Source organism: Melospiza melodia, chromosome 1 (assembly GCF_035770615.1).
Source record: "Melospiza melodia melodia isolate bMelMel2 chromosome 1, bMelMel2.pri, whole genome shotgun sequence".
Taxonomy (NCBI): Eukaryota; Metazoa; Chordata; class Aves; order Passeriformes; family Passerellidae; genus Melospiza; species Melospiza melodia.
In genome coordinates, this window is record NC_086194.1 from 54,482,421 (window position 1) to 54,504,021 (window position 21,601).

At 38.2% G+C, this 21,601-nt stretch overlaps 1 protein-coding gene across 3 annotated transcripts in view; it reads right to left on the reverse strand.

The window, feature by feature from the left end:
* Nucleotides 1-18,315: 18,315 nt before the first annotated feature.
* The window catches only part of POU6F2 (POU class 6 homeobox 2), a 307,048-nt gene continuing 303,762 nt past the window's right edge, over nucleotides 18,316-21,601 (reverse strand). For 2 of the 3 annotated variants that reach the window (XM_063177140.1, XM_063177149.1), the window contains exon 10: nucleotides 18,316-19,102. In XM_063177140.1, coding sequence (XP_063033210.1) covers nucleotides 18,598-19,102 — 505 coding nt within the window. In that variant the 3' untranslated portion in view covers nucleotides 18,316-18,597. The remainder of the gene's footprint in view (nucleotides 19,103-21,601) is intronic. The other variant, XM_063177155.1, reaches the window with a different exon arrangement.

Here is a 21,601-nt window from a genome sequence, read left to right on the forward strand (position 1 = left end):
CTACTTGAAAAATTATTATTAATTTATTATCAATCACCCCTAGATAGGGATACAAAGAGCATTAGATATACCATGTGGCATATTCCATACAGTAGGCAGGTTAGGGAAAAGAAGAGATCAGAAAAATAGAGTACACTATCTTATATGCATATTTTCAATTTTTTTTTCTTACTTTGTGTCACACACTGGAAAATGAGTAATTTGTTTACAATAATATCTATTTAATGAGTTTAGGTCACCTTGCAGCTGAAAGGCAGTCTTAATTGCACTATGGTGTTCCATTATTGCTGAAGAATTGTGGCATGATATCATATCTGAAAGAAATAGTTGCAATGGAATAATTAATGACATGATACATGTAAAGTATTGAAAATATTGTGGAAAGATGAAGTGGTCATGACCAGTTTAGTAAAGGCATGGTGTGGCCTTAATCTACAATTACCTTACAATTTATCCTATTTTCTATCTATAGGATTACTCTATCCTATACTCTATCTATAGGATTATATCCTATAGTCTATCCTATACTCTAGCAATACTAACTTATTAGTAATTCTGATTGCTAATTAACGTTACTAACCTGTAACTTAAGTCTTCACAGTGTAGGCAAAAGAAAGAATTTTAAAAAAGGCTGCCAAGTAGCTCCAAATGTTTACTCTCTCTTTTGACTTCTCCTGCTATTCTCTTTCTACCTCACATTTCATTCTTTTATTTACCCGGTTCATTGTCATTCCCTTGTCTTGAGAACTCCTTTCTGCAGAGTAAGAACTGTTGTTTCTCATGACTTATATGCCACAGCTGTGCAGATACAAATCCTTGTATGTCATCAGCACTGCTGACTTGGGACTGGCATTGAGTTTGTAGCAAAGGCGGTATAAAACATACTAGCTTCATCCTAGCAGGATTGAAAGGTCAGAGTGCACTAAAATCTCATGAAGTTAGTTGGGATATTTTAATAGTTAATTGCACCAAGCTGCCTATTTTCCATCTCCTACGTTAGAGGCCCTTAGAACTAAGTTGATAATATGAACTTACACCTAAGTCATATCAGTGATAGGTCTGGCACCTTAATGTGTAATTAGACAGCTTATATATAGCTTATCCAGAAGTTTGCAGCTAAAAAGAAAGAGAAGTCCCATTTCCCTGTGCTTTGTTTTGGCTGTGATACTTCCCTGGTAGCATAGTTAGCCAAATCCAATTTACTAATTCAGTGGACAACTGACTGAGGTACCCTTGATCCATTCTATTTTCTCCTGGATCAATGAGCTGTGTGAGTTGGGAGTGCAGTTAGATCAGAGCTGGTAACAGAGTGAAGGACTGAACAGCTAGGGAAAGGTACTGGAGGCAGCATAGGTGGGAGCAGAAGTGAGCCCTTTTTAGAAACTGTAAGCTCTCAGAGGTGCTCTGCTTGTATTGCCTTACCATCCACTTTAACCAAGAGTCATGGGCTATGTGGCTGCTGAAAGATGTTTTTCTTTCCTTTGGTGATGGTGCAACACAAAAGAGAAAGCAAGCAATAAGGTGGTGTGAATCAGCTCTTGGGCAATCAAGATCTTAAGCTGCTGCAATTCTTTCTGCTGAGGGTCTGCCCATGAGCTCCACAACAGAGGGTGTGCTAATGATCTTGATTTCATATTTGCAGTAGACGGGGAATATGCACTCCAAAGTTACCCTTATGTCAGCGTGTGGTGAGTTATTAAGGCCTTCTTGCTCAGTCCTGATCCTGGGTATAACAATACAGGTGTACTGAAGTATACAGACATGACAAGCCTGTGAAAGCAAAGGTTTCTTGCTCTGACTTTAAAATGAGCACCTCAGAGCATTCAGGTGGTTTCAGTCTACAAGATCCAGTTGAAACATTAGCAGACTGCTTCTCTCCAAGGGAGAGAAATAAACCAAAGCTCCCAAAGCAAAGCTAACATTACAGAGCACCTGTCAGGGGGCAGCTGTAGCAGGTCCTTAAGAGACTGGAAGGGGAATTTGCTGTCCAGGAGCTGGTGCCATCATCCCGGGGAGGTGTGAGCAGGGCAGGCTTAGGGATTCTGGGAAGCTGGGTTCATACCAGATTGTCTGGCAGATTCATAATGATAAGAGATATGAGGCCATGCCAGGACATTGGGTAGCTCAGTGCCAGGCAGGACTGTGGGGAGCTGGATGTCAGCTGAGACAGGGACTGATGGCCCTGGCTGGGCTGAAATGGGCTTGTAGGGTCTGTTGGTGCCTTTGGGGCATTAACTGTACTGGTCTGCACAAGTCCACATCCTTGAGAAAATAACCCCCAAATCAAACGATAAACCCTGAAAACATTGTCAGAATTTTTTCCCCCTTGAAGGAAGAAAGTCCAGTGATGCCTGAACCCCATCTGTCATCTTGTCAACCCTATAGATTTTCTCTAGGATTGTCCATCCTTGCTCCACCTGCACCTCCTGAGACAGCTACTAGTTTTCAAAACTCTTTGTTGCTCAGAAATTGCAGCAAAGTGGCTTTAAAACTGGTTCTTCAGTTTTCTGTGTGTGCACAGATACATGTTACTTACCAAGGCAAATGCTAATTGCAACATATCAAAGTAATTGTCAGCAGTGTGGAACCTAATTTTCTACTATGTAGACATCTATGTTGGTTGCATGTATTAGAGTTGTCATGCTTTAAATGTCAGCACCATTTTAACATCTATAGAAGTCTGGAGAATTAATGATGAGAGAGATTCTTACTGTAAATATATTGGAAATGGCAGCGTTCTGTTACCTGTAAATGTTAAAACATTGTCTACTGAGAGCTGACAAAGACAATCAGTAGATGCATGCTTTGGTTTGTCAGACGTTCAGCCCCTGAAGACCTGTTTCAGCTCACTTTGTGCTCATCTGAATGTTGTTCATGGTGCCAAGAGGAACCATCTGGCCCAAGATTATAGTGACTTCTTGTCCTGGTTTAGGGCAAATTTGGGAAAAAACCTCTAAAGTGATCCCTCCCCTAGCTGGTTCAGGAAAATATTTCCTTGGAGAAAAGTGGAAAAAAACTGTTTATTTACCAGGCAAAGCATTCACCAGTGCAAAAAATGAACAATATTAAACAATAAAACATCTTGCTGCTCCAAAGGAGATGACAAACTCAGAAAGTCCCCTTGGTGGGCTGTAGCTCGGCTCACTCAGTCTCTGATCAGTCCCTCTGGTGCTGGAAATGCCACAGCCCAGGCCCAGCCCGGTGGGCCACAGGTGTGAGCTGCTGGTGCTCCTCTGGGTGTTCAGTCCAGAGCTGGTTTAAACAGGTCCAAGAAAAAGAAAACCCAGAGTCCAGGGAACTTCTCTGCCTCAGCTAGCTAAACTAACTAAAAGCAGAGAAGAGCTCTGTCCCGCTGTCTGTCCATCCACAGACAACACAGTCCAGGAGAAGGAATGTGGAGGAGTGAGTGCAGTGTCTGATAACAAACTCCATGCTTCTCTCTCCCTCTTCACTCTCAGACCCAGTCTTAAATGTGCAAAACTTATTTCTGGGCTAAACAGATGGACAGGGATATGAGCATCATAAAGTCCCCTCAGGACACTTCTGCCCTTGGGAAGAGAGGGGGGAAACTGTAAATGCCTCAGGGTGATCTCAGGGGGCTGCAGTCACTGGTGCTCTGGGTGGAGATTGCTGTGTGAGTGCTGCAGGGGTGTGCCCCGTACTGGCCTGTTCAGACAGGTGGCAAGGAAGCTCCTGTAAAAGTTTTCGGGGAAAGATAACAGGGCAATCTGCCCTTCTGGGAAGTAAAGGCAGAGCAGGTACGTGGGCTTCCTTTTCAGGAGTGCCCTGCCAAAATGCAAACAAAAAGAGTTCTAATGCTTCTGTACAACCTTCCAAGTGGCTGTTTGGATGAAAAATGTCGATGTTCCTAGAGCTAAGTAATTTACGTACTTTCATGTAAATAACTCTATTGTTTTACATTGTACTGGGTAGTGGAAAATAGCTGTCAGTCTGTATCATTCAGAACCAGTGCAGATTTCTTTGAGTCATTTCCAGCAATTATCCTGTCTTGACAGGATAATTTATGTCTGAATTTTACCCATTTCATATCATAATTTGCAGTTCACTACTGAACTGGACTCTTCCACTATATCTGAAAGGAACCCAGACCCCTTTTGAATTCAAAGTCTGAATATGCATCTGGCTTCTTTTATGTTCCAGAAAGATGCTTCCACTAATTATCTTATTTGTGCTTTATGTAAAATCTCTCAAAGTAACTAGTGAAGATAGTACATCTGCCACTGAAGATTTAGTGTGAGTAATTGAGTTTTAGACTTGGACAATAAAGACAGCACTACAGCAAAAATCCCCAAATGCCTTTAGAAAGCAAACACAGAAAGGTCACAGAACAAAATTCACTAATGAGTTCCAACACATATGCAAAGAAACATTTTTTCCTAGTTTTCATTCAAGTCCCATTAATAGTTTCTTACCATTGAAATTACTTATAGTCTTTTTTTCACAAAACACAAGAATTTTTATTAATTTAAAACCCTTCTGAATCTAGGCAGGTGTACAAATACCCTATCCCCTCTCCTCTTTCAACATTCCACATACCCCTGACAACAAATCTCTGTGATTTTTGTTCCAGGAGGATGTGTAAGAAAACACTTTGAAAAAAGTTGTTAGACACTTTTTTAATGGTTATTTTATGTGTGCATTTCACTTTGCTGCAGGCACTGGCAGAAAAAAAAAATCAATCCATATTTGTGTGGAATAAAAAGATGAAAAGGAAAAAAACCTCTTCCAAAATAATTAGCTGTGTGGTATAAGGAGTGGAATCATCAAAAATACTTGATTTTTTTCTCCTGCTGCTGTTGCTACTACTGCTGCTGCTGAGCCCTTAAAATACTCAGGCGCATTAAGAAAATAGGAAAGTTTAGTTTGGGGTACAGGCTGCTCTTGTTCTGGAGACAAGAAAATGCTAGCCTTTTTATGAATCCTGAAACCTCCCCAGTTCTAATTTTAGAGTGAGTGCTTTAAAATGCAACTGAAACAAAAAATAGCTTAGCAAGGCATTTCTTTAGACAAAGATTAAATGGGTCAAGCATTCATTCAGCAATGGTTTCAAATGCGTCTGCAATAGCTGCAGATGAAGTTTTATGCATCTATTTCCATATCTATGGCACATTTGTGTGTGCATATATAGTACAGAAATACATGTTTTCACATAAACATTAGCATTTGTGTGACTATGTATCCACATGAATATACGTGGTAAATGTGGTTAATCTTACATCTCTTCCAAAGGGCTCTAGGAGATGCAGAAAGGAAATATACTTGCATTTGGTTTGGTCAGAATATACTTGAAAAAATAGTTTATTAAAAATGTGAGGACTCCTGGATGACTTAAACATACAACCTTGCTATGAGAGTGCATTAACTGTGGGTAACTCCAGCAGGAAAGATTAATATTGCTTATAAAAAGCCTGGTGTAGAATGTTTGTTGTGCTGCCAGCAACACTGTATAGCAGATGATTTTTTGGTGCCTGGCAATGATTTTTGCACAACGTACTGTGTAATCATTGTCTACAATGCACTTTTTTCTACCATAAAACCTGTAGAAGGAATAATATGGCTCTCATTTTTTCTCTAGCTTCTAAGGAGAACTCTAAAATATATACCTCATGCCAGTAGTCCATAAAGTCCAGTTGTGCTAAGGCACTGTGCAATCTGAGGCTACCAAGATCAATAAAATCATTCAACCCACAAATATTTCTACAGCTATAGTTCTGTGAAAAGTTAGAGAAGCATATATATCTATATGTAGGAAAAAAAGAGGCTATTGTTGGTCAGAGGAGCAAAATCTGCTGGATTTAGATTGCAAGAGAATAAACTGCGGAAATGTGATGTTCATGGTTTCATGCCAGAGCAGTAGAAATTCAAGAGATGCAATACATTCAGGAAATGGATTTAAGGGGGATGGATGACTGGCTCTGGCAATTGCTAATAAGACATAGAATGTTTCCTGCCAAGGTCACTGATTTTACTCCATTTCATTATCAATTATTAAATATCTCTTCCTCTTATTATTAGTTTACAAGTTGTTTTCACATGAGGGATGCCATTTGGTGTCCTATGTGAGGTGAATTGTTGATGATGAATCAGGCTCAAAGCAGAGTGGTATCTGTCACAGGAAAATGCTGTTACATCACTAGTAACTTGCACTCTGTCCTGACTCTGTCAGGAGCCTCAAGAGAAGTACAAGGTCTAGGTAAGGGTATAGAGCTTGATTTTTTTTTCCTCTCTTGTTATATGTCCTATACTGCATCAATGAGAAAGAAGGGTCTAGATTTTTCCACCAGTCTGATACTTCTTACATGCAATAAACTTCCCAGCATGGGAGCAGGGAGTGTATTAGGTGGTCAGCAGTTGGCACTTTACTCAGCCAGGCTTATATCTAGGATCACCTTACCTTATGAAGTAAGAATTATTAATTTTAATTTTTCTTCTCAATCCCAATGGCAGCTTAAATTGGAATTTAAGAGATTGAGAGACAAAGAAGGGATTTGATCATATAAAAAAATGTTAAAAAATAATAAAGAGAAAGCCTAAATGACGTCAATTCTTATATGGAAAAAAAAAAAAGAAAAGACCATGTTTCAGTTCCTTTTTTCCTCACAGAATTCCTTATCTAAGGGAAATTCTCTGAGGTTCATTAACAAAAATACAGATATTTCCAGCAAGTCAGTCCTCAAAAAAATAATTTTCCTTCTGAACAGATACGGTATATTCTTCTTGTTGCTAAAGGAAGGAAAAATATTAAATATTACTGAGATGGTGTTGGCAAGCAGAAAATTCAAAGCACAGTCATAAGGTCCCTCTCTAAAGGACCTGATGAAACTTTGAGGCAGTGAAAAGTTATTTGTTTTTTGTGGATGTGGATGGGGTGGGGGTTTGGATACACCTGTGCTCATATCTGTTATTTCTGTGCTCAGCGTTTTCCTTGTTCAATTCTTCTTGCACCTTTGCTATTGGAGCAGCTTGTGTGATTGCCTTTCAACTAGTTGCAGTCATAGAGAAGTGAGTTGGCTTAAAAAGTTTGAAAATGATATGTTTCTTGAGGTTGTCCCAACTAAAACAAGATAATGAATTTTAAGAAGAGATTATCTGCTGGAAGATGTGAAGAGACATTTTTCAGCCTTTGTGGGTAGGGATGAGAAGGGGGCATAGCAGACAATCTTGCTGTTTGCAGAGCACATTTGCCTATGCCAAGAGAAGATTATGGATGATCATCTTCTGAAATGTGCTGCCTAGTGGATCTGGATATGAGGATTTTGGGGAAGACTGTAAATTGCATCTGACAATTATGTTTATAGTCTTTAACTCCGTTCTGATTGTGCTTTAAACATCAGAGGTGAAGAAAAGCAATGGTTGAAACACTGGGAAGCCTCAAGGAAAGTTATTAGAACTGACCAAAGAAAGGGAAAAATAAATACATGTTGATTATCTGGACTATACTTAAAAATTGCATAAGAAAAGGTCTTCAGGATTACATTTTTGCCCAATTAGCTGTATTACTTGCTAAACTCTCTATTTCATCAGTTTTTCCATTTTGAAGACTGGTTGGTCACCTATGCTTCACTTTCCAGCTCCTCAGCGTCTGTGGCTGAGCAATGAATTTGTTCCTTATTGATATGTCCCATGGTGGCATCCTGAAGGGTCCTGAAGGATAAGGGTGGTCAGGAAGGGTCCTCAGGCCTCAGGAGGCAGGAACCACATGCTTTAGGCATGTGCATTGCAGAGTCTACTGCATTACTCAGCCACAGGATTTATCACCAGACTGCTCCTGAAGATGCAAGCCCAGAGAAGAGAGATGCCTCTAAGCTTGGTGTGGATTAACCTTGCAGAATGTCTGGCCTGCACAGTGCTTTGTAGCAGGACATGTCCTCTTCTCCTTGGAGTGGTGCTTTCTGAGAGAAATAAGCCTCACTGCCAAACATAAGCAACCTTCATTCTAACAAACTTAACTGGGTGTAGACTTTTCTGGATTCCTCTAACCCATTTTATGGAACAGGTGCTGCAGTGAGCCTCAGAGCTTCTTTGAAAGCAGATGAGCATTTGCAAAAAGAGGAAAGCCTTGAAAAAAAAGTCCAAATCCTATACATTTCTGGAATCACCACTCCATCAGGGAAGCAATGAAGCTACTTAAGGTAAACCTATACTCTTGTACATTTGCACATCTCCCCCACTTTAAATACACTGCTTGATGATAATAGCAAACACAAATAGCCTTAAACATGCTACAGGTTTTGTTAATGAGTGAAAACTTGTGTTTGTTTCTCTCCTGTGTTCAAAAGTAGCCTATTTTATTGTGTAATACCTGAACCACAAGATAGAATTTCTTATACAATACTTTATATAGAGTATCTACAGGGATGCTATTTTCCTCTCCCCCTTCCTTCTAATAATCTTCCCAGTACCAGAGGAATGGAGTGCTTTTTTTGGCTAGAGATTTTCTTCATCCTAAATTATAATATCTGCTATATTGGACATTGAAGTGACAGACTGCTTTCTTTTAAAGACGGTACCTCTCCACAGTAAGGAACAGTTTTACATGAAGTCAGGGCCTATATATATGTTGTGCTGGGAAAAGCTTTGAACCCATTTATTATAATTTCAACACATCCCTGAAAAGTTAACTTCTCTGAAGAGTTTAGGAGATAGCTTTGTGAAAGGAAGGATGTGAGAGCAACACTTGTCCTTTCTGGTATGCATGTTTCAAGACGTCAGCAGCTGGTCTTGTGAATCACATTAAAATTATGAAGAACTTTAAGCACCAAAACAAATGAAATTTGGTTTCCCATGATATGCATCTCCTGGTGGCTTGTGAGCTCAGTGATATTTCTTCCTACAGCTGGGGTTTTTAGAAGGACTATTTTTATACTTGTGCAAGTTGATTCTCTCAGGTGTTCAGTAAGGTTTACTTCCTCAAGTTCATAATGTGCATAACTTTATTTGCCCAGCTAGTGTTAGTGATGCTGGGATGCTGCCTTCATAGATACATTTAGTGACATGTGTAAGTCTTCACAAGATTGGACCTACCCTCAGCATAGGTGAATCAATTCTCTTTTTATCACTTTTTCTCGCTCATTCATCAGTAAATCTTGATGTGCCCTTTATTATTTTTGAAACACAAACTCAGAAGGGAGTATGTCTCAACAGGAAAGGTATATACTGTTTCGTCTAAAATTAATATATCTATTTCTGGCTTGGCAGTTGACTGCCAAAAACACTGCTGAAGATAATCTGGAGGGGAACTTACTTACAAGTACTTACTGCAGCCTTTTTCTCACCTGGGAGACAGAGCTACCTCTTTTTTCTCTAGGCTATTTTCATTAAACCTGTAGTTATCTATCTCCTTTATGTCAGATTTGTTTGGAACTGGCCAATCTTTTAAAGCATCGAGGTTAAAATTGTATGAAATCTGAGCAGATAAAGAAAGAAGCATGCATGAATTGTTTCTTTATAATACCAAGCTGACATGGCTGTGTAAAATGTAAAAACATTTTAATACATCTGGCTTGCTGATACATGATTGAATTAAACAAAAGATGCTGGCTTTGCATAAAAGTACATTCATTTTTAGATATTAAATAATTATGTATTAAATTAATTAGTTGAGTAATATAATTAAAACAGGAAAAACCAAATCTACACTTAAACAATAGATAACTATGCTATGTGGTTCTTTGAAAATCGTCATTACCTCGACATTACCTTCCCGCCCTCTGAAAACTGGGAATGACTGCATATTAAAGAATATTTAAAATTAGCCTTAAGGATATTATTCCTATTACTCCAGTAAAATAATCTTAGGCTCAGTATTTATGTTCTAAAAAAATTTAACTTGTTCAGGACATACAGGTTTCCATTTTAGTGTGAAATTCAACCCATTTCCAGACATAGAAGTAATATGTCAAATTCTCATCTTCAGCTGATATCTGGGGCCACATGACTGCTTTTGATATCACACCTTTAGCCACAGCAGAGGAAAGTATGTTGTAAATAATACAGACTTCTCAGAACCTTGGTGTACAGTGAGTGTATGCTCAGCTGATACCAAGCGATTGACAGGCTTTTACTGCAGTGTATGGCTGTTCCAACACATCTTAGGAAGAGACACGGTCTGTCAGTTCTGCCTTTTTTTTTGTTATTTATTTTTTGGTTTTGTTTGTTTGTTTTAAAATGAATTAATTTAGTTTCTTTCCTTTTCAGATGTGGTTTTTACTACATATTGCCTATTGAATAATTTCTGTGGATGTATCATGAGCTGTAAAGTGCCCATCCCAATGCAGATTTTGGATCCCTGCTCTTTGTGTTCCTCACTCTGGATATACAGACCACCTGGTGAGTTTTGATCTCCAGATGAGCAGGTAACTCTTAGGGTCAAGTTGCTGGTGCACATGCCTGGGAATAGTTATACCACAGACACAAAATGGTGCTGCTGTAAGTTCTCATTATTAGTGGTCAGTATGGAAATTTCTTAGGGTACCTTCAGAAGGAGGGATCTTAAATTAAATGAAACAATAGAGAGTATTTCAAAAATAAGTAATGGCTCATGCTCATGCATTTATTCCTCTCAATGTTCCGCTAATATTTCCCTCATGTTACTCTCCAGATTATCTGCAGCAGGGTTTTTGGCAGTCAACTGCTGAGCTAGAAAGAACTGTATTAATTTTAGAAGAGACATGCTCATACCTTTCCTGTTGAGATACAGTCCCTTCTGAGTTGTTTGTGTTTCAAAAATAATAAAGGGCACATCAAGATTTACTGATGAATGAGTGAGAAAAAGTGATAAAAAAGAGAATTGATTCACATATGCTGAGGGTAGGTCCAATCCTGTGAAGACTTACACGTCACTAAATGTATCTATGAAGGCAGCATCCCAGCATCACTAGCACTAGCTGAGAAAATAAAGTTATACACATTATGAACTTGCAAGATCAGTCTCTTTAGATTGCACAGCTAGTAACTGAAAATAGCTGCTGCTTTTCAAAAGATAGCCACTTCTCTTCAGCTGCTTTCAACCTGAATGAATTGAAGGGTAATTTTGGAGAAAGCTTCATGCTCCTCTGTTTAAGAACATATAATTGGGCTGAAAATGTCAAAACGACAAAGGCAAAATGGTAAAAAAATCATAGTGCCTTCTTTGCAAAAGGAAATTAAAGGATCTTCAGAGTTTTGTGTTCTTTTCTTTCAATTAATAGTTAAAAGACAAATTAATATGTTTTAGAGAAAGGTAGCAAGAGTTTACGAGGACACAAGGTGTTAAAAATTAATAGCATTACTTGGAATTGGCTGATGTAGTTCCCAAGCCATTCTCCATGATATTTGAAAAGTCATGGCAGTCAGGGAAATCCCAGGTGGCTGGAAAAGGGGAAACATTTATCTTTGAAAAGGGTAGAAAGTACGACCCTGGGAATTACCAACCTGACAGCCTTACCTCTGTGCCTGGGAAGATCATGGGACAGATCTTCCTGGAAGCTGTGTTAAAGCACATGGAGGACAGGGAGGTGATTCAGGACAGCCAGCACAGCTCCCCCAAGGGCGAGTCCTGCCTGACCAACCTAGTGGCCTTCTCCAATGGGCCTTTTAGGACTGGCCCACTCATGTTGTCCTTACCACAATTTTACCAACAAAGCCACTTTTTGCTGACCCTTGATTTGTGTGTGAGTCTCAGGCCTGACCCAAGACCCACCCACAACCCCACCCTGAGTGTGCCTGTGATCACACACAGAGCTCTTGGTCTGAGAACTGTTTTGACATGAGGCCACTGATTATACAAGAAGTTCAGTGTCCAATAAAAGAAAGGACATGTTACTACGTGAGCTGCTACATGCCCTCCCTGCAGCTGCTGTGGTAGATTATTCAAGGCTGTTGCCAGTGTTTTAGAGAAAGCAGTGCTATTGGGGTCTGGACTGAAGATCACAGCAATGGCTGGTGGGCTACCTGATGACTTTTCTCAGTCCTGACCACTGTTGTCTGTCCATAGGGTGGCAAAATGCAATAGTAAAGGACTGTGAGTGAGAGAAAAAACAAACATCCAGGTCTGTAGACCAGATGGAGAAAGAAGGAAAAAAAAATCTTTGAAGTCTTTAGTTCTCAAATATTTTCAAGAACTTCACTATCTTGTATGGGACTGATTAACATTGATCTGGATTCTCAGGTTAAAACACAAACTCTCTTGGAACCTTCCTTCTTGATAAGTCTGTTTTGCTTCCTGAGTGCTTGTCTGATTGAAATTTAAGCCAGTAGAAGAGAATCTTTGCTTATCATAGCCCTGCTGGTACTGAAAGGTTTTTTAACAGGTATGGATTTAGGCTGTGATCAGTGCTACAGCAGCTACATAGGGGAAGAGACTGTATATAAACATGTGTTCTACAGCTTCTGACCTTACTGCCAGCTTACCTCCCATCACATCTGTCTTAAGGAAATACAGGACACAGACATAGCTCCTTGTTTATCAAGAGTATTGCAAATATGTTGGGGGTTTTGTGTTTTAGGGGTTTAGTTGTCTTTTTTCTTTTTTTTTTTTCTGGAAGTACAAAAGAGAAGTATGGAAAGCAATGTGCTTCTAAAACTCCTTGTCCTATAAGATGCACTTAAGGAGCTCTGTCCTGACATATTAAATTTCTAAAAATTTGATTTTTAAGCAGTCTGTAAGGAGTGTGAAGTCTTATAGTCAGTATTCAGTAGCGTTAGCGTTGGATCTATTTTGAGATTTCAGTGATCAATAGGAACTTAATTGATTAAATTTGTAAAGTCACTGTTTCTTGCAACTTGATAGATCCAGATTATTTGGACTGTAGTGGCTAGGTAGGATCATGTGTCTATGAGGCAGCTGAAATACCTAGAGTATGATGAAAAGAAGTTTTGCCTTTTTAAATAGACTTGGAGGAAAAAGGCCCTCATCAATGTTTGCTTGCTGCTTTATCACAATGGAATGAAAAAAGTACGTGTTCAAGTTTTAGTAGTTGATATCAAAGCACAAAGGGTCGTACTCCACACTCTTGTATTGTATAAGTAGATGAATGACACGTGCTTGAAGTGGCTGTTAGACCATGGTATGGAGACATGATGCCTAGAGGACCTGATGCAATCTTTGCCTTGTTTACAAAGCTTCTATCATTATGTCTACAAAAAAACCTGCCTTCTTTGTTCTCTTTCTTATGTACCTCATAAAAGAGAGAAAAATTTCATGTAAAAGGGACATTCTGATCTAGAAAAAAATCACAATAAATAAATATTCCAAATGCTCTCTGTTTCTCTATGCAAATAAATGCTTTATTTTAGTTTTGATGTTTAACACATGATATTGGAAAAGTAAAACAATATTAAATAAAATCAAATAAAAAAGTCTTTGCAAAAATGTTGTTCCCAAGACCCAAACATAATATTCTAAGATTGTCAGAGCTTTTATTTCAAGGCTGTTTTTTTTTCCAAAAAAATCTTTATAATACAAGTAAATAATTTCTCAAATTTGCTGATATTTGAGAATCCTGTATTTTGACAGAACTCAATATGACTCAAGAGAAGTGGCCTGAAAACCAGGCATTTCTGTGACTTAATATAATAATTACAGAAAGAACTGAATAATGAACCCTATGGGCTCTGCAAAAATGCAAGAGAAATCATGAAAATGGCTGACCCAGCCGCTCCAACACACTCCTATCACTTACCAGGGCTTTGTTATGGGAGAGTGGATGGAAGCATGGGGGGTACACTGGCCTTCATGTCCATCTGTACTTTGCTCCCTTTGGCCTGGGGGATTACACACACTCACCTGGGGGGCTCCAGAGTACTCCTGAGGGAGAGCCTCTACTCTGCAATACCTGTAGAGAAAATAAGACATGGCCAGTGCATGCACCCACTCTGGGTACAGAAACAGCGTTTAGTTTTGCAGATAAAGTTATGCTCCACAGTGCAAATGGATTTCCTCTCTTCCTTTTTTCAAACATTTAACTATTTTTGTATTGAGCTGATGTGAAATTACATGAGCTTGGATAATGTGAATAATGCATGAGATTTAAGACAAACACATGAAAGGAGCTTATTTTTCATGTCAAACAAGTCTTTATTTTTATGGTACAAATTAAAAGTGACAGATCTGAAGCTGTTAAGAAATACACAAAGTGCAGCTTTACTGACCATACAGATATTGCTCTAGATTAAGTACAGTTTTTGTCAGTTTTTTATTTTTTATTTTTTTCATGTTAAGCAACCTGTGCAGATAAATCAGCTTTGGTTTCAAAGTCAGAGTAGTAAGGAGCTTTTAAATATCCAGTTTGTTTTCTTGGTCACAAGTCCACCATATCCACTCCTTTTTTATTTATTCATATTTTTAAACAACACAATACAGTCCATTTTGTACTGCCATCTTTCCCCCTGCATGCTCCATGCATGGAAAAACAGATCTCTTTGCAGTGCTTCGTAAGTGACCCTGGTGACCATTCTGTAGATTATAGCACATAGGACAAAAATAATAATAATAGTAATAATAATAATAATTAATAATAATAATAATAGTAATAATATCACTTTTTAACAATAAATAAACAAATGTGCCCCACATAGTCTCAAGTTGGAAACAAGCAAACCACATGACAAAAAGCTCATTACAAAATGTCTTCCAAACAGATTTTACAGTCAAATATTGACATGGAAATCAATTTCCTCTCTTATCTTCTTATTTGAATGTTGGTCAATAACTGGGTACAAGTAGAGTGCTGAGGTAAAACACTGATGAACAGTTTTATTTTTGTATTTTTTTAAAATAGTAACAGTTTAGTATTGCGAGATTGTCAGCAACATTTAGCCATATCTATACAATGTGCATATACCTACAAACATTGAGCTTTGGTCCAGCATTGAGAAGACGAGCAAAGGCATTTTACATATTTCTTTTTGGTTATAGCTTGAGTTCTTTGATACGCCTCTACTTGTTTCTTCCTAGCTCCTTTTTGCTTCCTTGTTCACTCTCTTTTTTCTTTTTTTTTTTTATCTTTTTTTTTTTAATCTTTTTTGGCTTTTTTAAAATTTTTTTCAGTAATAATGTAAAGAAATTGGAACCATTTGAATGCATTTGATTTCTTCAAGTGTCCAAAATAGCTTTTTAGTGAAAAACATAAAAAGACAAAATTAGAAGAGTAAGTGAACTCTTGGTTCATTATTCAAATAATATTTTTTATATATATATATATATATGTATTTTAAAAAAATGAATTATCAACAAAGTGGAAAACCATTAAACCTTCACATATGACCAAAGAGACTTTTGTTTCATTTGCTGGTAGCAACCTATCTTTTAGTCACATGCAAAATTAAAAGGTATTCAAATGTTATCCATACATGAAAATTGTTTACAAATGGGAACCAGAAATGTTGCCAGTAACATAACAAAACAAAACACTTACGGCCCTCCCAAAGATGTATGACTCACATATAATTTATCTTCCTAAGAATCTGTTCAGGCACCATTTATGCCTCATAGCAAAAATTTGTGTATAAAAAAATTAATATGAGAAGCATTACAACACTCTATAAATAATTTACAAAACATAATACAAAATTAGAAAACTGTAAAAAAAATCACTGCACATGAATGATTTTAAGTCTGTGGGATGAACATTATTTTTTCTTCCATGCTGGCAATTTATATTTATTTTACATTTTCACTGTCCTAGTTATATCCTTCCGATATGTACTTTGGAACAGAAAAGAGCTTATATAACTGCTGCCAGCATATTTTTAAACATTTAGTATCTTTCATACAGTGTTTAGTTAACTTTTTTTTTCTTGGGGGATTTTTCTTCACAGAATTTAGAGCAGTCCCTGGGAGAATTGGAAATTTAGTTTTGAGGCAATGAATGGTTGATGGTTTTGTTCCCAGGCTGTTGATGGTGGGAACGGATGGGGGAGAGTATGGCCTTAAGGATGACTGAACATGTAATTGTGTATGTGGCATTAATGACTGGGCAATTAGGAGTGTTCAGGAGACATGGGTAGGATTTCAGGAGTAACTGCTTCCAAATATGATTTATTCATCCTTGCTTTCCTGTTGGCTTCTGGATGGTGCTCTGATCGTTATGTAGATTGAATTGTGGTGGCAATTTCAGAGCTGTTTGGTATAGACTACATAGATATTTCTGAGGATATAGGTATCTATGAAGAGAGAGGGTATAAAGAAAACCTAGAGGGGCAGATGTTGCTGTGAGACTCTCTAATTTACATGCTGAGCTTGGACAAAGCATCTATTTTGTCCCTCTCAATTTGCCAGTGGTTACTGAGGTGTTTTTCCCCCAGCATTTATATCAACAGTTGAAAAGGAGTCCATAAAAATTGTCACTCTCCTCCTCATAAAAGCAAGACTGAAAATATCCTAAACATACCCTGCTGGAGCATGAAGTCTAAAATACATTTGCTGGACATGAGCTCATCCTGGAGTACTGGATCTTCAGTGTGCTCCAACACTGACCTCTGAGAGGGCTCACATTTAGAAGCAGCTTCTGGCCCAGATGATGGTCTCTGAAATCCTAAAGCTCCACCAACCATGCAATAAATACTCCACTTTACAAGGCAAATTCCATTATTAAAATACTGAGGGCCAGATTCAAAGCACAGTGAAATCAATGAAAGTCTATTTCTTTCACTAGATTTTGGATATAGCCTGGAGTTTTTGAAAACTCTTTAGTAAGAGAGGTGTTATTTGAAGACTCCAGCACTTCAGAAACTTCTTTCCACATCCTAGGCAGACCACCAAAAATCCAGCACAACCATTCTGAGGTCAAGGAATGCAATCAGGAGTTATACCAGCAGAATTTTACCCTCTCCACAGTGAGATGAACCAATTATCTGATGTTATCTTTTGGGAAGACCTGATCAAGATGCAGCTTCTACCCTAATGGTAGACTGAATCCCAAAGGCTTGAGCATAACTGAGCAGAAGATGAAGATTGCAGATGACCTTCACAGGACAGACCACACCTCATCAAGAACCTGCAACCCCTTTCTCTGCCTCTGAGCCTTGGTATGCTTGTAGGTCCAGTGACCACAGTATTTTAGTAGATGCTTGTCTAATCAGAAAGGAAGCCACAGAGATAAACTGTCCTTAAAGGAAAATCAGTTCACCTGAATCATACTGCAGGTGATCTACCTTATATTATCAAAAGATATTCAGTGTTTTTCTCGATGTCCCAATTGCTTAGTCTAGCCACTGGCCACAGCAAGCACCTGCAGAAACACATCCTCCTACTAAAGAAGTCAACAGGTCAAGCATCAATATGGCACTAAAAAAAGCCAGAAGGAACAGAACTCTACCATCAAAATTGTCCATAATGATGTAATGATCAAAACATCCTCATCACTTCTCAGGCTGTCCATTTGTTTTCATCAGAACCTCAAGAAATTTCTTTGGCTAGCAGGCTTTGGAGAGAAATTGCTTCAAATGGAACCATAATATAGATGCAGTACTGTACCAAGTGTGCAGTTTATATTTATACTACAAAATGAGTTTTGGTAACCTCTTCAGGTTCACGGCCAAAGGGCAGAGAAATCTCAAGCTACACATTCAACAAAAAGCACAATGTTCAGTGTGGGCTTGAAAGTCTGTCAGATATAATCCTAATCCTTCTTTGTCCTCATTGCATTCCAGCATATAAAAGTGTTCAGATTTCACTTTTCTTTTTAAAATTCTTCAAACAGTACTGGCTTTGGGGGGCTTGGGGAAGGGTTGGGGAATGAGCTGAAAGGGAGGAGGCAGCAAATAGAATCAGGAAAAAAACCCGAAAAATAAATGCAAACAAAGACATACACCCTTAGAAGAGAAATACCAAACCCCAAAAATTTTTGGCACCCAAACATTAGGAGATTGCAAAACTGTTGACTAAAAGAAAAGGAAGTGAGGTGACTACTACGGAATGGCTTTGTACACACCTGCAGGGGGTACAAAAAAGGATGAGAGAAATTAATCCTGTATTCCTCTTTGCAAAATACAAATGTAAAAATTTGTAACACAATTTTACACTCATAAAAGTGTAGACTAACAATCTAGTTTGCAATGCCATGTTTCTGACTTTGGTTAATAGATTTCATAGTGAATTAGCACTTGATACCTGAAAGGCTACAATCACTCCTCCAGGTGGCAGGCTTGTATTCTCTTTTAAACAGATAATAGTTTTTTTTCTTTTTTTCTTTTTTTCTTTCTTTGTTTTTTTGTTTTTTTTTTTTTTTTTTGTTGCTGTTTGTTTTGTTTTTCCTTAAAATGTGTTAATATTTTCATAATAGACAGAAAAAATTAAGCAGTTATTTGGTTTACTTTAAGTCCATTTAAAAAAACTGGCTTTTTCAGTTTTTTGGGGAACTAATTCTACCACATACACTCTAAGTGTTGTGTATTTTTTTTTTGTTTAAAGTTTTTTTGTTTTTTTTAAATAGGAAAACCCACGGACATTTATAAACTGTTCTGTCCTTCTTGTAGTTTTCTCAGTCTTTTACTTACAAGGGTGATGAATAGGTATTTTCACAAAGTTCAAATGGACACGTTTCAGTTGGTGTGGGGTTTTTTTTTCTGTGTGATTTGGCTTTTTTTGTTTTGCTCTTAGGAGTTTTCTTCCAGAGAGTCTGTTAAAGGCTCCATAGGAACTGCTGTTGCAGGCTCATGTTGTTTCAAACGTTTAATTGTGTTCTTCAGTGCTTGCCTCTTATTGCAGAACCAAACTCTAACTACTTCCCGGTCATAGTTCAGTTTCTCTGCAATCTCTGTCATTTCCTGCCCAGAGGGATGCGTGTTCTTCTCAAAGTGGGCATTCAAGATTTCAAGGGCTTGTGGCGTGAATGAGGTACGCCGCTTGCGCTTTTTGGATGGTTCGCTCCCAATAAACTCGGTAAGGTTCTGCATCCCTGCTCGATGGCGGGCCTCAGCCTCAGCCATCCACCGCTCAAGCACCGGCTTTATCTTCTGGGCACTTTTAGGGGTGATGTCCAGCTTTTCAAACCTGGCAGGATACAAAAGGCCAGGGTTCAGTTTGGCTGTCAGACTGCTAGCTATAGTGTTCTCTTGGGCTTCCTGTGGTAGGAAAAAGTGGCTTCTCAGGATGGTGTGTCTGAGGGAAAATTGAGAAAGAAGAGTCTTACACTGATGCTCTGCCAGGGTGGGACTTCCTGCCTGCCTGACTAATTGACTGGCAGAGGTAATTTACAGTAGATTATGAAAACTGTCAGGTATATCTATACATAGATATAGATATATATATATATAGCTAGAGATTTAAGCTAACACAAAATGAGCACTACAACAAAATTCTAAGTACACTAAATAATACAGGTTAAGAATCACATTTTCATATTTCTGTTAATCTTCAAAACCCTTGAGACTAAGTCTAATTACAGGAAATGATATCAAAGGCATTGCTTTTATCGCCTTGTCTTTGTGCTTAATCCTTTTGTCATCTCTCCCATCCCATGTTGTCCAAACACCACAGCTTTAATAATAAAACCAATGGCAAATACTCATCTCTGAATATCAGGTTTCCTTTCCATTTTTCAGCAATTTTCACTGTTTGTAAGTTAATGCTATATCCCTTTTCTGGGTTGGAAAAAAATTCCCATATCCACGGTGGTGTTCAGCTGAAACAGCTGGACACTTTGCAATTATCTTGCTGTCCCCACAATGTGCAAAGACAGACTCATGTTTTCCAGATGAAACCCAGCATAGCAGTCCACTAATATGCTGTGGCACCAAGCTGAGTTTATTGTGGGATTTCTGCAAACTGTACCAGAATGATATCATTTCCTGTAAATGAGGTCTTCTATATATCATTTTGCCATCAAAAGTCTTTTGCCAAACCAGATTTTACAAGTATTATAAAACATCTGGAAAAGCAGCCACACAAAGCTTTAATCCTTTCAAAAACATGCAGAAGAGCAGAGTTCATGTTTCAAGTCCTGTAACTATTTGTTTCTTTCATTTACTGAATTTATTCTCTTTTGCTATTAAAAAAGTCTTAACCCAATTTCTTTGGTGCCATCCATTTGTATTTTCCCACTTTGCTCTGTCCGCTCTGCACGTTGAGGTATTTAATGCTGCAGAAAGGCAACAATTACTGGATGTTGCTGCTGTGCTCTCCAGCCCAGGTGGTGCTGAAGCACCACCACCACCACTCACCACAGAGTGCTGTGGACATTAGAGGAACTGAATCAATCCGTTTATGCCAAGAAACTTGATGGCTGGAGCTGGACATTTTTAATGTCTCCATTCAGCACATGGAGGCAGCAAAAAAACATTCCAGCATGAAACAAAGCACTTCTCACAAACAAATAATAAGACAAAGAATAATTTCAGATAATGGTACTCCAAAGACTTTGTAACTGGTGCCTGACATCTTAATGTGGTATGGACTGCAAGGTGTCATTCCTTGGTGTCTGGTGATATTTCAAGCTGAAGACTATATTTTAGAATGTATTGTCTTAAATTAAAGGAAATAGTGCTATTTGCAAGCAGGACATATCAAGGTGGCATATTGCTCTTATGACCTGCATAGGCCACCAGAAGATTCTATTTTTGTCTTCGAGTTGGTTGTTCAAACTTGTTGCCTTATTGCCCCTTCCACTGACCTGGAGTTCATACTGAAAGTCCTTTGTTACAACTGAAAAAAAATTGAAATCTACTATTTCTGAGGAACACATGGTGCTACTGAAGCAGCTTAACGAAAAACGCACAGTCATAGCGTATAATTACACCCCAAAATGGTGTCCATCTGAGGTGGGCAAAAGAAATTAAAAAATGTCTGTAACCTTGCAAGTATTTGGGACAAGCTCTTGCACCCAATCTCAAGTTCTGAGCAACTTGCTCCTCCAAGGAGCCCTCTGTAAAAGGTCTCACCATCCCTAGTGCTTTCTCAAAGTGTCAGGTAGATGGAGAAAATGAGAAGACAGTAAACTAGGCAAAAGTAAAGGAAACAGCAATGTGTTCCTTCAAAGTATACCATGATAAACAGCAACTTAAAACTAAAAAATATTTCCAGTTGCTAAAAACTCCACCAATTTTAGGCATTCTTTACCAACTGACCACAAAGAAATAATAAAAAAAAAAAGAAAACAACAAAATAAAATCAAAATTAATCCTTAGCAATAGGGAGCAATAGCATTCATATCATTGGCATTGTTTGTTAGTGCTGTTACTGCAGGACATGTTTGGTATAACGACATACAAGTCTTGAAACAAATTTCCCAGCAGTAGTATCCTTGTATGGACTGAATAAAGGTTATTTTCAACAGGGAGGTATCTTATAAGAAAAAACAGTAGGGGAGACCATAGAAGTGAGAGGATCCTATGGAGCTTTTTGTATTTAACAACAATCAATGGGTTTTATGGAAAATCATTGAGCAAAATGTGAGCTGCAAGCACACTACCCCATACTGATGTTATTTATAACCTTAGTCTTTAACTGCAGGAAAAGTACACTTCCATTCTATGGGGAATACATTAAAAGTATAAAGAGCAGATAAAAAGACAGAGCATTTCATGGATCACCAAGAACAAAATCCACTTAAAGGAGCTTAGAGTTGGTTTCTTGGCTTTCACTGATGGAGGACTATAAGGC